The sequence below is a fragment of the Perna viridis genome, chromosome 6 (assembly GCF_037379345.1).
Source record: "Perna viridis isolate PV_CMFRI_1.1 ecotype Kerala chromosome 6, ASM3737934v1, whole genome shotgun sequence".
NCBI classification, from domain to species: domain Eukaryota; kingdom Metazoa; phylum Mollusca; class Bivalvia; order Mytilida; family Mytilidae; genus Perna; species Perna viridis.
Genome location: NC_142450.1, coordinates 4,039,208 through 4,057,645, shown reverse-complemented (window position 1 = coordinate 4,057,645; position 18,438 = coordinate 4,039,208). Strand labels below are relative to the sequence as shown.

The following is an 18,438-nucleotide window of genomic DNA, read 5'->3' as shown; positions in this document are numbered from 1 at the left end:
TTTTGTGTGAAAACACGGGTTTAAACAAAAATGTATATTTAAAACAAAAAGTAAATGTTCTGTGTGCTTCTTATTGTCCCCATGCATTTGTTAATTTAAAAAAAAAGTCAGATAGGCATGCAGGCTGTCATTTCTCATTTTGTCCCAATTTTTCCCTTGTTGGGAATTTCGAGTAAAATTAAAAATTGTTTCAACAATTCATGGGTAATCAATCGGAACATTCACCCTGGACCCGCCACTGCAGAGGTTTACTCGTAATTGTTCTCGTTTCCGCCGACAAATGATGTCAATTTCGTTGTACCAAGGAGAAAAACGCACGCCCAACCACAGGGACTCGTAAAATAATTTTGTGAAAGACATATAATGATATTGGGGGTGTGTGTCTCTCGGTGGTATGTGCCAGCGATGTGCCATATCAGTATAATTAATTTGCATAAAATCATTTTACGAGTTCATGTGGTCCCCCCAAACCAATGCCGGGTTCAGTATATGAAGATATGTTTTCACTACTTATTCAATAATAATTGCAAATGAATGACATTATATTACACTTAAAGACAAGTCGAATCATGTAGTGGGAACAGACGTACTTGCTCTCAAATCCGAAACTTCGGAAATGAGTCTTAAGTCTTTTTATCTCATTATTATTGAATAGATAATAATACAATGTAGGCATGTAGAACAACGTATTATAAAAAAGAGCACTGCGAGACCGGTGATTAAAGAAATTAATAAGGGCCTGCGATGGATGTCCCGATTTCAACCATAAACTGCCAGTATATCGCATCGCTAATATTTACTCGACAGATTCCATGGAATACGTCGGTGTTCCAGCATCAATATTTGTGTTGCAATCTTACAGGGAAAACATGTTTTGGGGCTTCACATGGTTTTGTCGTAATACTTCTGCATTTACATTAGAATGTTATCGTATGAATTATGTGGCGATCGAGCTTTATACAACTATTTTGTTAATTGTATTTGATGTCTGAATTCATCTACTGCTTGTAATACAAGGTACATATATTTCTCTCTTCAAGCTAAGTTAAGTTTCTGTGCATAAATCATGTATTTAATTAAGTTAGTGTTACTATAGCAACATTGAATGAATTTTGCATATAAAGCAGACTTTTACAAGAAAAATCAGGGGGTGAGTTTTTTTTTTAAGAAAATTAAGCAGTGGAATACACCTGATCGTATCTCTCGGTGTTCGGCAGTCATATTTAACATGAAGTTGCACGTGTTCTCGTGCTAGATATATCTAGTTGATGCTTGAAAACACTCCAAATCGCTTACAATATATGTTTTATCTATATAAAGCCACACATCAAATATGAACTCAATCTATCAATTGTGAGCCGAGATTTTTGTGGACAAAATTTTCTATTTCACTCATTAAGTGAAAATTGTACAGGAAGTTGTTGAGACCGGAGAATACCCAAATTAGCTTACACGGTATACGTATATGCCAGCGACATACCAAATCCGAATGGATGGAAATGGCGGATGGACAAGGTGATTCCAATATACCATCCACTCGTTGAGTGACTCGAATAATTCAAGCCCTCACCATCATCGATTCTCCGACTCACGAGATCGATAGTGAGTGGAATATAACAACTGAATTATTCGGGTTACTCGTTGAGTGGGAGTGTACTTTTTTAAATGTATATTTCGGTTTTGTCTCCGATTTCTTTGCTTGGTTTACGTATCCTGACTTCACAATTAAAGCTTTTGATTTTACCAGGATTGTTTTTGGTTAACTTAACATTATTTACTTTTCTGCTTTGTATAACTTTGGCACAATAAAGAAACTTTGGAGAAACTACAGAGTGATCATACCCTAGACTGCTGGAGTTTCAATGTACTCATGGAAAGGGCCGAGAAAAGATGGCTACCGATAGTGGTGGACATGTTATTTGCCCGGGTGTTGAAATCAGTCAAACTATGGATGTATTTATGGATTCATCGCCTGTTCTTCCCGTGGATCAGAGCGTTACTGATAGTTCTCAGTTAAATGGAACTTTAAGAGAGTATTCACCCCAAAACACTGACTTTATCAGAAGATTGCCTTACATGGTATCGAAGTTCGCTTGCTAGTCGAGCAAAATCATTACAAGGGTGTCCCACGGGGAAATTATTTACAAGAAAAACGACTACAAAAATCTCTTCATTAACAAAGTATGCTAGAGATTGTCATATATTATATATGTTTCTACAAGGCGATAAATCTCAAATTGAAGATTTTGGAAAGAGTGTCTGAACTAGAAAAATCCGAGCAATTGAAAGAAAAAACAATTAAGAATCTACAGTTGTTAAACAGAAAGCTACGTTCAGAATTGTGCGATCTAAAAGATCGATTCAATACACATTTGAGTGAATGTGAAAGAAAGTCAATACAAAATGACACTAAATTTAAATTAATCTCACAACAAATCAAACCACTGGATGATTTTGACTGAAACAAATTTAAAACGGACATAGATCTTATAAACTCAGATCTGGATAGACATGTCAAGCTATGATGCAAAAAACGTTAAACGAGTTAAAAGTGCTGAACAATCCGTCTTATGCTTCGAACTTGTCCCCGGAGCGAGCCCCTACGGATTTAAATGTCAAAAACACGTCGGCAAATACACGAAAAAGTGAGTACAGTTTCACCGCAGATCAATAAACATTTAGACACCAGAATATCTTCCGGCGAAAGTAACGGTACGAATCGAGTTTTAAGTTATAGCGGTGACATGCTACCACAAGAATCAAGTGGTGTTAAACAAACTTTGTTAAACTCCGAATCGAACAATATAAGTATAATTGATACGAATAAAGACCAAGTAAATTTTAGAATTCCTGTTCGTGTGCACGGAAATACCGAGAAAACAAAACCGACCAACTCTGATGTATTCGTTGGTGTGTCTCCCAGAAAACGTTAGGCAAGGTTCTATTTATATGGAATTGACAATAAGTCCACGAGGTCTGGTATTCTACGATTTCTCGAATTAAAAGGAGTAAAACCTACATTTTACAACTCTTCCATGGCAAATATGGATCGTCTCGTATTTCCGCAAAATTGAACATATCAGAAGATTGCGCTGAAATTATTGAAAACAATACTCATTGGCCGTCCGGTGGACGATGTAGAAGATGGTTAAGCAACCGCGACTGGCAACAGAAATGGAGCGAAAGTCCAGAAAATTAGTCGGGTAAATACAATAAACTAGTCCCCATGTTGTTCATAATGTTTATTTTTAATATTTGTTGTATTGCTTTTGCCATAATGAGCCTTAACATATTAACATGGAATGTCAGAGGTATAATGTCATCCACTGTGTGCTTGGCAAATTTACTTAATAATACAAATTGTGATATTGCAATTATATGTGAGCATAAACTTAAACCAAACTTTCTTTCGTATATGGAACGTATTGATAAAAAAGTATCGTAGTATATAAAAAACTGACAAGCTACATGAACCATACTACTATACACATGGAAAAGGTGGTATCTCTTTAATGTATAAAACTACTTTACAATTCTCAGTTAAAGAAATTTTAGATACAAACTCTGATAAAATTGTAGGTATTGAAGTGAAATGCAAAAATTCTAGATCAATTTTTATTTTTGGCGTGTAGTTAACCTGCAGATAGTTCAGTTGATAATTATAGACGAGCTGAATGCCCTTGATGACTTGTGTTCGTTTTACACTAATTATGGTAAAATTATTGTTGCAGGAGACTTAAACGCTAGTTGCATCAGTAAACACATGAATCTTACAAACAGTAAAATCAAAAGAACTACAAAATTTCGTAAAAAGATATTTTATATATCACCCATTTACTGATTCATTTAAAGCTTTGCGGAAAGGTCCAGACTTTACATTTCCCTTAAAGAACACCATGTTAGACTATATTTTACTTGAAGAGACGCTAGTCAGACAATTAAGACAATACGAAATTCGCGAAGAAGGAACGTTCAGTTCGACATCGGATCATCTGCCCGTTATTGCATCCGTTGTGCTAGAAGAAAATATTCATATTGAGTCACACAAATTTTCGTGGCACAAAATCACCGATCAGCATGTGCGTAAATACCAAGACAGTCTTCGTGAACCGTTAAATAGACATATACACGATCTTCAACACAACGACAAAGACATAGATTCCTTTTATTCGGATTTGGTGACTACGATACTTGATGCGGCAAAAGAATCAATACCATGTAACAGATTCAATCCATATACGAAACCGTATTGGAATGCAGACGTTAAAACAGCGCATCGTAAAGAACTTGAAATGCGTAAAATATGGTTGCAGGAAGGTAGACCAAGGAGTATGCAATATCTGTCTTACTTTAATTATAAACGAGCGAAACGTAATGTTAGGAATATACAGCAACTTGCTCATGATCAATATATGGAAGAGACATACGATGATATAAACAATGCAGCTGAATGTGATATAAGGTTGTTTTGGAAACTTATAAAGCGACAGAAACCAAAACGGTCAGAGGTGTGCCATGAGATAAACTTTAATAACACTGTTCATAATACCCCCGAATCGGTTTGTAATGCGTTTGCCAGTTACTTCAAAGACTTATATACACCGTCGGATACTTCTATGTTTGACGAATCAACATTCCGTGAAGTGAATAAAATGTATGACTAATTGAATGCCTCACAGTTTTTTCTAAATACCATGATATCTAAATGTGAAGTACCCAGTGATTGGCGAAAGGGTCTTTTGATTCCGTTATTTAAAGGTGGTGGCAAGCCTAAGTCACACCCTGACAGTTACCGACCCGTTTGTCTCTTGTCCAGTTTGTTGAAAACATTTGAAAAACTCCTACTCCAACGTGTACAAACATTCGTGATAATACCAGGAACGTTTCCAAATCCACTGCAACACGGGTTTCAGAAAGGTTTGGGTTGTCTGACTGCGTCCTTTTCTCTTCTTGAAACGATTTATAATAACATTGAACAACACAGTAAAGTATTTGCCGCATTCCTAGACAGTAGAAAAGCCTTTGATACGGTATGGCGCAAAGCACTTATGGTCAAACTTTGTAACTTAGGTGTTAAAGGTAAAGCTTGGTCCTGTATAAATATGTTATATAGTAATACACAAAGTTCTGTTATTGTAAATCAATGCAAATCGAAGTATTTTTGAAGTAAATGAAGGTGTAAGGCAAGGTGGTGTGTTATCTGGTTTTTTATACCTTGTGTTTATTAATGATTTAATCAATGAGCTGTGTAATTCAATCAGGTAACAGGTGTAAATAGTATAAAATGTTGTGCCCCTTCGCTTGCTGACGATATTACATGCATTGCTACAACACCAAAAGTATTACAACGAATGCTTGATGTGCGCACCGACTATACGAATAACTGGCGGTTTCAGTTCAATGACAAGAAATCATGTGTGATACAATTTTCTAAATCGTTCATAAAATCAGACTTAAAATGGACAGTTAGCCAGGAAATAATTCCAATTTTAGAAAGCCATGTGCATTTAGGGATTGAACTCAATGGTAAATTTAAGTCTCTCTAAAGGACAACGAACGTTTGTATGAAAGGTAGAAACACTTGTTTTGCAATTGCCAATATCAGATGTGGAAATACAAATCTGTCAGTGCTTATAAAATTATATAGATCTGTTGTTATACCCACCGTTCTATACGGTTGTGAAGTATGGAACAATTTAAAGAATACCGAGCTAGCACTTCTAAATAGATTTCAACATTTTGTTGTCAAACATGCACAAAAGTTCAGCACACTTACACGATCGGACATTTGCGAAAGTATGGTTGGGTTAGCAGCATAACAAGTGAAATCGGAAAACGCAATCTTTATTTCTCCGGCAAAATTTGCAAGTTGGATAATAGCTGCTTGGCGAAAACTATCTTCCTACACAGACTTTTTACATGCCTAACAGACAATCGAAATCGCACAGGCTTTATCCCAGCTATTTTAGATATCTTAATGAAATATAACCTGTACGAATCCATTGCGATCTTTATCAGAGACGGTGACTTTCCTGGTAAATTACAATGGAAACACATGGTGGTAAATGCAGTTCATACAAAACATGATAATGACTGGAAAACACGTATAGACTCACATAGTGGCTTTAATTGATTCAGAGAAATCCACAATTCCATTGCTGTTGCTGACATCTGGAAGTACCCTACAAACTGCTTTGATTTGCGTACCGCTCACATTATTGCTAAATAAATTTCCTCTGTACCAAACCTAATCGAACAATCATGTAAATTATGTGATCAAATATTCACCGATATGCTTGTCCATGCTACCCAAAACTGTACAAGTACTTCAGAGTTGTTGAATGTTTGGATAGACCTTATAATTGAACATTTTCCTCTAGAGCTGTACGTAGAACTAAGCGAGTATGATGATGAATCGCTTGTCCGAATTCTCCTCGGTAGAAAAACTTCCACCGAACTCTGTGATTCCGATATAGATGAATTCAGACGACTGCCACATCCATATTGTAAAGTCAACAGGCGAATATTTAAGATGCTTACGTTGTTGCAATACATTTTTGTAGCTAATGCATGTAATGTCACCAGTACACGAACATATCTTGCTCACTTTACTTGTATATAGATATGAATTAATAATACAATTCATTATTATTATTATTTAATATTTCCTATTTGTGTCTTAATTAATTTGTAATTATGTAATTGCAATTCATGTAATCTCTATTTTGAGGAATTAAAGAATGAATGAAAGAATGAATGAATGGTTTTAAAAGTAATTGGGAAAAATATAAAATCGTTATAAATGGTCAGTTGTGTACAGTTATAGTTAACTGTGGGTATTACATTTAAATATTCAATTGATGATTTGTGTTCTTTTCGTGTGTTCGTTAAGTTAAATTGTTTTGAACATGCAAATGAATTTGATTTATGCAAGTTGTTTGAATATTTGCAATGATTTTCTATGCTTTGCATGTATTTGACAATAATTGGTCTATTTTGTATATTTATTCATTATTCCTTTTGTTCTCTATTTTGTAGATCTTTCAATGCCTTCTATGTGTTAATAAAAGTAGTTCCACATTCGTGTTATATTTGGGCCAGCATTTACCATCACGCCCCACTTGGTCACATTTTCAATAGATGAGTAAACAAAAATTGTTCCCAAAATTCTGAACATTTATTATTTTTTTTCAAAAAGACCCCAGCCCCTGTCGCTAATAGAATGGTGTTTACCTTAAAGTTTAAAGATGATTTTTTTTGTCTATAGGTCTTTAAATAGTCATCTGGAATTCTAAAGTTTCAGGAAGGAACAGATGGGGAAACAGACAAACGAATGGGCATAGGGAAACTTCACACGCAACTTCTCATAGGGGAATAACATAATTTGATCCAAGAAAGCCCACTTCGTCCCAGCTGAATAAGCAACTACACCCATAATAAACTACATTAAAAAAGGCAGTGTACTATTCAAATACTTACTAACTCTATTTAGTATAAAATCTATTTATTCATAATAAATTCTTGGCAACAAATGTAAAAATAAAGTGAACAACCAGCAGAAAAAAACACCTTAACAAATAAATAAAATATAAACAAATGAGACAGTAGAAATGAACTCGATCTATAAAAAAAAGTATGTACAAAATAAAAAAAAACACACTCTAGATTTATTAAATTTATTTATTTGCTCTTCAGATGCCATCCTCCTAAGTCGGGGTTTTGAGTCTACCTAAGCTCCCTCCGTTGAAGGTGGACTCAAAACCCTGACTTGGGAGGATGTTTAGATACCTGCAAGTAAATTTCTGATATAATTATTCCAACCATAATAAAAATTGCTTTCACATTTTTTTTCCTGTCATTTGATTCAAATAATAAAATAATCAAGAATCTGGTTGAAGTAGCTGACTATTTAGTTTTTTCATCAACTTTTGCATCCTTTAAAAGAGGTTGGAATCCCTGTTAAAATGGCACCAAGTCAGAAAATAGCTTGCAAGACAACATCTAGCACTGCTGGAGTAGTAGATAAAGATACAAGACAAACCACATTGCAAGTTGGGAGATGAAATATAGCTGACTGAACTATACCCAATTTCAGAAGAACAAAAAATAAGTTTTGAGTGGCATAAGACATATTAGAGTTAGAAAAATTTGGCCATAAAATACATCTATTTGATTTAACTCATAAAACCACCTCTTAAATTACAATATACTCTCATATCAGAATGCACCAGTATATTTATAGTGTGCATTTCAAATGTTAGTGAAAATTGTATCAATTATATTTACAGTTTTGGCATATCAAACCTATTGCACACACACACACACACACACACACACACACGACATTAGATTTAATTTTAAAACCTAATAGAATGGTTTCTTGAATCTTTTACAATCCAAAGACATAACTATGAAACCATTCTAAAATTGTCCATGTAATGGTATAACTTATATGGAACTGAAATATTGACCACTTGTAATGTTATTTATAAATGTGCACTGCTGTTTACAAGATTGTACACATTTTAAATTGAAACCTGTTAAAACCAAACTCTGAGTAAACTAAAACCCTGTCTAATCTGACCTATTTTAAACCATACTAGTTCATATCTACAGTGGTAGATCCAAATGTGGATACAGGCAGTTGGCAACAAATCTTTTTTATTGGAAAATTTGTCATTTTCAAGTTTAAAATTGACAAAAAATGGCAAAAAATGTCCTAGTACCCCTACACCCTTTTCTGAGGAACCCCAGTTGGCACCCCTCCTTTTCAAAGTGTCTGGATCAGCCCCTGTATCTATTTTAAACCTGTGCAAATTGAACACTTCCTGTCTAAAAAAAAAAAAATTCTTCAGACATGTAGAAAGTTTTAGTATTTTGATTATGAAGATTTGACTCAGTGACTATGTTCTTTGATATTCTATTGTGCCATGATTGAATGGTTCAGGTAGAGATTGTCCTTTTAATCATGGACATGGCTTAAAAAATACATACAAAAATGTACATGTACACAAGTACAGCACAGCCATATTCAACACCTCCAGTAGTTATATGAGGAAAGATTATAGGATAAAAAGAAATGAACAACCACCACTACTGTGTACTTAGTCCACATTATAATGCTGAATATATACTGAACACAATATAAATGCTGTTCCCAATGAAAATAATATACCTCTCATTGGCCCTAAACATCCTGTATTCATTTATTAATTATACTAGCAATATACAATACCATACCTGTAAACCTTTAGAACATCAAATGTTGGGGGGGGGGGTGATGCTCACTGGCATTGACACAGGCTCATGTGAGAGATTTTTACATAAAAACAAATTTTTTAATGTAAAAATTCAACTTTTTAGTATTTTTCATAGGAAATATAAATATTTTAACCAGAAACTCCCACAATTCTCTTGTATTTTTATGTTGGAGATTTGAAAATTTTCATTAATTTTGTGGTAGTTTCCGCCTAATGTGGGAGGGTTAACAGATACATATATGCAATGTATAAGTATTAAATGGTTTGAAACACAAATTCCATCAATGCCCTAAAAACACAAAACTAATAAGAAAAATTCTTATTGAAACAAAAATATACTTGTCATACTTTGACTATTAAGGGCAAATACATCCATACAGTCACAGATCCAAAGACTGGATCTAACCCCACCTTTTATCTTGGACAATTTTGAAAATTTCATGCAAAATTTAGCATAAATGAGCAAATGATGACCAGATATTCCCCCTTTTTTGTAACCCATTATTCAAAATCTCTGGATCCTGAATGTCCTTAATACAATTAAGTTCATAAGAAAGAAACACATGCTATGATAGCTCGTCAGCTAAAAATTTTGATGAGCAACATTTCGGTAGTACATATTTATAAATGAATGAACAAGTTTTTCTGGCTATAAATGTCAAACAAGACTTTTCTTTTAATCCTACAGCTACATTGAGTTTCTATTGTTAAATAAAATAGCTAAATGTCAACCTTCTTGGCAAAAACAGCTACAAAAGACTTCATTTAACTTGAAATATCTTAACAATTTTTCAACCAGTGTAGACAACTGTACAAATGTACAATCAGTTTGGAAAACCTGAAATATAATTCTAATTACACCAAATTATCATCTGGATTAATGTCTCCATATGCAGGATTATTTATAGTAACAGATCTACACTCTGTCTGTGATTGCTTAGGATGAGCAAGAGGAGGTGTGGCATACAATTTACTTCCTGTTGCTTCGGTGTATGATAACCTCTTGCCAGGAAAGTGTGTCTCACCATTTGATGGGCTGGTCACAGTGTCGGCTGTGGAGAGGGGAATTCCCTTCATATTGATCGGGATGTTTGCAAATTGTTCATCCCTCTGTCTTTGAAGAGTCTGTCGTAATGTTCGTCTTTTCTGAAAGTACAATAATAACAGCAAGATAAATAACAATGCTAACAGGAGTAACAGACATAGTATCTCCTTCATTATGTAGATTTGACTCAGTGACTATGCTCTTTGATTTCAAAAATTTTCATCAGCTGTTGAAGTATGTTGATTCAAGAGTGTGCAAAAGTATGTTACAGAGATACAGACAGACAGTAGACAATGAAAATGTGTAAGAATTATTGATCAAGTAATATAAATGTATAAATTTGAAGGGTTTCTGTTGTTAAATGAAACCATGAACTGAAATTAACAACTGTAAAATTCCCACTGAAACCAAAGAGGCTATGATCTTATCTGCGGATTAAAAACTCTAGGAACTAACAAGAATTTGACCAACCACAAAAAAATTTTACCACAGTAATTTTATAGTCTTTTTCATGTATTCTGTAAATGTATTCAGTAGCACTCCAGCTAAGAATCATGCAACATGTAATTCATGGTTGAAAAGCCTACATATTTTTATTTTTGACATTTTGTTTTAATTGCCATAGTAAACAGAAATTAACATTCGGTTTTTCATATAACCTGCATTCTACAAAGAGAAAAATTATACAGCATTTTATGTAGATTTCATAATTAAGGGAGATAACTCTGTAAATGACACTCAAATAAAATAGAATCTATTGGATTTTCAACGTTGATTATCTCCTAAGAGCAGACAGATTTGAATGAATAATTATGCATTTCATATTATAGACCTATAAAACAACTTCATTACAAAAATAAAAATGTGTAGCCTTTTTGGCGGTGTATCACATTTTTCAGATTTTGCACGATTCTTACAAAGACAGTTTTCACTGATTCTAAAAAATGTTGTAAGTTAAATAGTATTAAAATCAATTTTGCAGATTAACCTGTGTAAATCCCTACACCTGCCAGAACTTTCAGTTTTAAAGGGGTTAAGGCAGCTTCATCAGGGGCTGATCCAGGATTTTATTAAAGGGAAGCATATCTACGAGAAGCAATATAAAAAGAAACCAGATTATGATATGTTTAGTTAATGAATATGATAAAGTAAAAACAATGTCCTTTTCTGTTGATTTTTTTAAATATGCAATACTGTTAACAAATTGATTTTCATGATTAGTTAACGGTCAAATGTACATTTTGTTACCTCTGAATATAGCTGAAATATTGCTGCTTGGACGTTAAACCCCAAAAAACAAACAAACAAACATACATTTTGTTACAGACATATTTGTGGCAATTCAATATTTTTGTTTTTTCTCACTCACAATTTTAGTGAATAATTTGCTCATGAAAAAAAATGGTTAATTTCATTAAACAACTGTATGATGCCTATATGTAAAGTCTTTAGAATTTGATGGTAGCTGCTTGCTCTACTTTATAGCTAACATGCTAAATTGAATTAACTCCCCTTGCATTGCAAATATTACACAATTATCTTGTTCTTTCAAATTCAATTCATTGTGATGCCAAATCTTAAATAAAATGATTTATTATACTTACACAATATGATGATACATGTACAATGTATTTGAAAGTAAGAAGAACAAAAAAAAACACCATTTAAAATATTTTTTATTAGAAATCAAAAACAACAACAAAAACAGATGGGTAATTCCAACAATAATACATGTATACAATAAATGGGGGTTTCAAAAGAAATGCAAAGAATGCATTTACATAGGATAATGCTCATCACATGAAATTAATGTGAAAGTATGAATTATTCATGCAATGTAATATAAAAATCATTATATGATTTCTACATTATATAAACTATTTTCATAGGAAAATATGTCCATGTGAAGTTCATGTGATATTCTTTACATGAAATGAACTTTCAGTTACTATCATGTGAAATGTAAACATTTAATTCATTTGGAGGTTTAATTCACATGCATTTCATAAGAACTCTATCATAGAATTAATGTATTAAGTACCAATCCATATAAAATTCAGACACTGCCAATGATAAGGGTGTTTCATGGTGTATAAAAACCCATGGAACAAACAATGATTTTTTGGTCTACATATGCTATATTTATACCTAAAAACAATCCTTTCTATATGCAGACCTGAGAATCATACATTCATTTCCCACTAAAATCTACAAAATCAAACCAAATCAAGAACAACAACTCTTGCAAATTGCCAGTTTTATGTGCAATCTTTATAATTTTCATTTCAAAAGCGCAACAACGAGATGAAAAACTATGACTGGGTAAGTGATCATCAACTGTTTGTGAACAAGAAATAAAAGTGAATTCTGTGGGTTTTTGACATGCTTGAACCAATACCTGCCTGCAATAAAATAAAGACTATTACTTAAATTCAGGTGAAGACCATGTGACATTCATGTGTAAATAGTTTGCCTCAAGAAGATTTACTGGAATCAACTACTGTCACATGTGTTTTATGTAAACAGGCAACATTGCAAATAATTCGACTAAAAACATGGAAACACATGTTTAGGACCAGCATAGCATTACATCTACATGTACATATAACATTTTTTTATGTGCATTTAAAAATATGTAAAACCAAAGTCTTGAAAACATATATGATTTTAATTTCCTTGTTTTCATGGATTAGTTTTTCTTCCAAAATAGTACCTCGTAGAGAATAGCACAATATAAGAAAAAAAGACAGAAGTTCAATCACTATGTCAAGTTCTGGCAATCCCCTCACTTAATGAAAAGGCAAACAGATTGAAAAATTTCTTGGCAAAATCAGGGAAGGGAGACAACTCATCATAAGCCATGACAATCAATTAACATGTATGTTAAGACTACCTAGAGATCTAGCAGTTACAGATTCTACATTTCATTTTTTTAAGGGTCATATTTCCTGAACTGTAAATGCAATACATACTGGGAATTAAATTTTGTCTGTATTTCAAGGTCTTAAGCTTTAAGTTATGAAAAAGCATTTCTTAAATTATCATCAGGGGACTGAAACTAACAGACAGACATGAGGAACACAACAAACCTTGGACTAGCCAAGCCTGAGATTCAACATTTCAGGCCATTCACACAAAGCAGATGAGATCAGTATAGACCCTATTCCCTGCAACTTTATCATTTTGTCCTTTTTATATACTGCCTGGTATTACTGCCAAGATACTAAAAATATCAGCAATTTCAATATCAACATTACCTCAAATCAACCTTGACCTTGCTAACGAATAGAATAACGTCAGTTTTGAATGTATCAACAGAACTTCACGTCTCATCCTCACAGACACACTGTTATTCTTTTTTAAGTCTCAACTTCAAAACTGCCATTGTTCAGTACTACTGTGACATCACAGATAAACAGAATAATCTCATCTTTGAATGTTTGTAACCAAAAAAAATCACATCTTGACCTATCAGGCCCACTGTTATCAGTCTTACTTTTAAAACTATTGTTATTCTGTAATAAGTTGGAGCATAATTACACACAGAGTAGTAATCGCATCACATAATAAACCACAATATATTACACATTAACTGACCACATAATCACACAGGTAAATAATAATCACAATAATTCACAATAAATAAACATAAATATTTATACAACAATTAAACACTCAGAAAAATCAACAACAGAAAGTTAAAATAAATACAACTGATACAATAAGTAAAAAATACTTCTTCTCCCATTCTAAGCGGGTGATTAAAATTGCATGTGACTTTTTAACCACTGTGCAGTTTAAATTTCTGCATGAGTTTTCCAGCCATTTTACATTTCCAATTTTCCACAAATTTCATGGGAGAAACAGATTTTTCTCAAACAATCTACGGGATTACAGCATATTAAAATTAAGATTTAACCCACTAGCTAAAGCTCGTGGGTTGAAATCTAAAATTTAACTATCTCTAGTGCAGAAATCTTGTAATCCCCTTGAGACTGAAGGAGAAGCTATATTTCTCCCTTTCTCAAATTCATCAACATTACCTACCAGTCAATAGGGACAGATATTAATTATTCATCAAAAAGATGAATCTAACCTTGATGTCACGACCAAGACCACTTGAGGGCCATTTAAGTTTAGGACACATCAGCTCGTGGAGACGCATCAACATGCCATACATCTATTGCTTTCTAATCAAAAATTAAAGTTATCAGTTTGGATACTTCATAAAAATAATATCAAAAAGCACTCTGAGTAGCATTGATATGTACATCTATTAGTTAAATGAGATAAAATGTACCATCAATAATGAAAAAACTAAACCAAAAGAAATATAAGATTTACAATAAAGTCTAGCAAAAAATCATGGAAAACAATAATTAAGAGATTTACTTGAAAATAAAAAAGGGAAACATTTTTATTTTTTTTTATGCATATGAAAATAAAAAAGGGAAACATTTTTATTTTTTTATGCATATGAAAATCAATTTAAAAAATGAAATAAACAAATTAGATAAAGAATGTTCAGAAATACATTTAAACTACCAGTAGATTTAACATGTATTTATCAATTTGTCAAAAACAAACAAAAAATCATTCCTGTTCATTTATCTCCCTTGAGGTAGCTGGTTGATCTTTCATGGATCTGATATAATCCCAAGTCTCTCTTAGCTTCTTCCGTTTCTGAAAATACAAAACAAAAATTACTCAAGATTGACACTTACCATTTTTAAGACAAAGTTAAATGGGCCATGATTTTACTGTTACAAAAAAAATGTGAATGGTTTTAGTAATATGAATAAGACCATTATAAAAGGTAAATAAAAGCTTTGATTCATTAAAATGACTGTACATTACAAACAATACCTTGATTTTATTTCTAAGTAAAAAAGATTTGAAAGTCTGTGATTTTGGGCCTTGTCTGCAGGTACAAGACATACTTGGACAGTATGTATAAAATTTACTTACTTTGTTTACAGCAGCATGCATGTTAATTCCAATTTCCAGCCACACTTGAAAGGTAATACTGCCACTTTCCACACATATATACATGTACAAGCACTTGAGTTAGTGATGCCACACATTTGAATCATCATAGACTTCTTCATGCATTGGAAATTAATTAACATATTCATTATGGTTTTTTTCAGGAGCTTGCAGTTAGATACTTCTATCAGCAACGTTTCTGGTGTTAGTACTGGTCATTTTGTAAAGCTTCGGTGGATGTAGATAAGGACTAGTCTTGGTGAGAATTGGGTAACATACTGTGAAAGGACTATTGTTTGTGGGGTACCAATTTTTCTGCTTTGTGTGGGTAGGCCAAACCACAAAATTTGATTCATAACAAAAAGGAAAATCTAATTGATGTGTATACTTGAAACCTCAATCCACAAATTCAAGAATCCATGAACATGGTTCCTTCCCTAGTCAAGAAAATTGGTATCCACGAATTAAAGTATGTTCACAGTACATTAAAACAGACACATGCATGTTAACCACTTTCATGACATATTCTCATTCACACAAAATGGAGCTCATAGTAAGAATGCAAGAAAACTTTTTGATGTCTTCTGCATCACAGATACAGGGGAAATTTTAAATGAATGTCACAAAATTGACATCTTGATTAAATAACATGTATTTGCATTGGAGTTGTTCAGTTGCAGTTGGTTCTAATGAAAGTATTTCTAATACATTACTTCCATACCTAATTGCTTAATCCTGGGTACACAAGTAGTGCTTGCATTGTCACAGTGATGGGGTTATTCTGACAATATTGCACCCTTGATTCTTAGACACTACCATATCAGGAGGTAGGGTAAGGGACACAACTCTTACAACTCATTGAAACATTTGTATTCACCGTTTTACATCAATATCATTTAAGCATCAAAGTATCATGGACTGATTTCATTCTGTTTCAAAGGAAAGCTAGAGAGGCTTTGGTGAAATTTAATACAATACAAACATATCACTGATTTTTAAGAGTTCTGTCCCTTACCATAGGTCTACCTCTTCAAACACTGATATTAGAATATATCAGTTTTTCAGAATATAATATCCTTTATCCCATGGCATGAATGACTGCATTTGGGTTACATAGCAAGTTTTTTTTATTAGTTCATACAGGTTATTTCCAGTCATGCAAATTTGATATCTGTGTAAGAAGCAGTCTTCAGAATATAAATGTGGTACTCTAAACTGACTTTTTAATTGGACTCAAGCGATTTATTTTTGTGACTTTCACAAGAACAAAAATTTACAAAAGTTAATCCTTTTTAATCTGTGATGTATCAGTGACCCTCAAAATAATTGATGGCAAACTAGTTTTTTACCCTCATATAACACCAATTTAGTGAACAATAAATTCTACATACTGTAAAAGTATTAATATCAGGGGTGTACTAATTTCCACTATTTCCACATTGAACATAAAGGCGTGAGGAATAGCACCCCGAAAAAATTAATCTATTTCACTATACAGTCGAACCTCGATGTGTCAAACTCGGATTAGTCAAAATCTCGGATAACTTGAACAAATTACAAAGTCCCAGTAAAATTCCAATTTAATACTCCAATACAAGTTTACCTCCGATAACTCGAACTTGGATGAATCGAAACCTCAGATAACTTGAGGTAATCGTTCAGTCCCCTCGATACGACTTCGAGGTTAACCCTGATATCTCGAAGTCAACTAATTAGTCAGAAAACTGATCGTTTTATTACAAACCATGATCGAAGTGTGTTTTAACAATGATTAGCGTGGCTTTTAAACTAATTTGTTGACACTCTTTACAGCTTAATTTAAAATTGCTTGTGTAGTGAAAAGAAACGAATTTTATTAATTACATGTCGCAATTTACACCAACAGTGATATTGGATATTTTGATAATTTAAAAAAAAATACAGATGAATTGTAATGTTATCCGACTATTTAATGAAACATTAAACACACGATAGTAAGTGTATTTCAATGCTAAATTTGTTTCGTTAATGCATTCGAAACTTTACATAATAATGTAGAGCACATGGTTTGCCAATACTCTTGATTATGAATCAAACAAAGCAGCATGTTATGAACTATGAAGTTTTCGATGTAGAAATAATATAAAGGAAATTTCACTAATACACTTGGTGCCATTCAGTATTTCAAACATGATGTACAACATATAAAAATAAATATATCTTCCGATATGTAATGCAAGACCTTACAAATTGCCGTGCAAAATGAAGTACAGATATGTATACAAGCACAACAAATAATGTAAATGACAAAACAATCATTGACCAAACTACTAGTATTTCCGGTTTGTCCTCGACCTCAGATAACTGGAACCTCGCATAACTCAAACATTTTTGCATGGTCCCTTCGACTTCGACTTAAGAAGGTCCGACTGTATAAGGCCTATCATTTTTTGAAACCATAAAAATTGATACCCGCAATAGTGATATTTTCATTAACCAAAAAAAAACTTACAAAAAACAAACAAAAATGCCCACACAAAATTTTCCCTCAAGACATCAGTATTTTCAAGGGCACTGCATTTTACTAACATGCTACATAGTAAACACTGAGCAATTTAGAAATGCTATTCATATAGATAGTGTCAGGGTCAAGAAATATGTCATTGTTTGTTCTGATACACATTTAGATAAGGTGGACATCAATGGATCATTGCTCTTTAATTAAACCCCTATTAATACCTCAATATTTCCCCTCCACCGATCGGCAGCATTCCTGGCCAGTTCTAACTCTTTCTCTTTCAGACCTCTGTGTCGTTTATATGCTATCTCAACAAAGATAAGGAACACACCAGCTACAATACCACCAGCCACCATCATAAATACACCTGAAAAAAATATACAATATATACAGGTCAAAATTAGGGATTGACAGAAGATTCTTTTTTCGGTGATTTAATTTTCACAATCAATATCTGGAGTGGATGTCAGGACACAAAAATAAAAACATGTAAATTTTTACTCCCTAAAATTTACAGTTTTTCTTCCTTATGCAAATATATATTGTAGATTCTGCAAAAATAAAATCTTAAAAACCTGCCTGCCACATTGGCAAACTCAAGTGTAGCATAGCATCCAACACACATGGATGTACTTGCCTGCCATGTTGGC

The 18,438-nt window shown here is 33.1% G+C and overlaps 1 protein-coding gene across 2 annotated transcripts in view; it reads right to left on the bottom strand.

The window, feature by feature from the left end:
• Window positions 1-7,487: 7,487 nt before the first annotated feature.
• The window catches only part of LOC148613262 (glutamate [NMDA] receptor subunit 1-like), a 49,648-nt gene continuing 38,697 nt past the window's right edge, over window positions 7,488-18,438 (bottom strand). The window contains exons 18-19 of one of the 2 annotated variants that reach the window (XM_088586557.1): window positions 18,010-18,155; window positions 7,488-10,406 (exon numbers count right to left, since the gene is read on the bottom strand). In XM_088586557.1, coding sequence (XP_088442683.1) covers window positions 10,116-10,406; window positions 18,010-18,155 — 437 coding nt within the window. In that variant the 3' untranslated portion in view covers window positions 7,488-10,115. Of the gene's footprint in view, window positions 10,407-11,963; window positions 14,989-18,009; window positions 18,156-18,438 lie in introns of those variants that run through there. The other variant, XM_088586558.1, reaches the window with a different exon arrangement.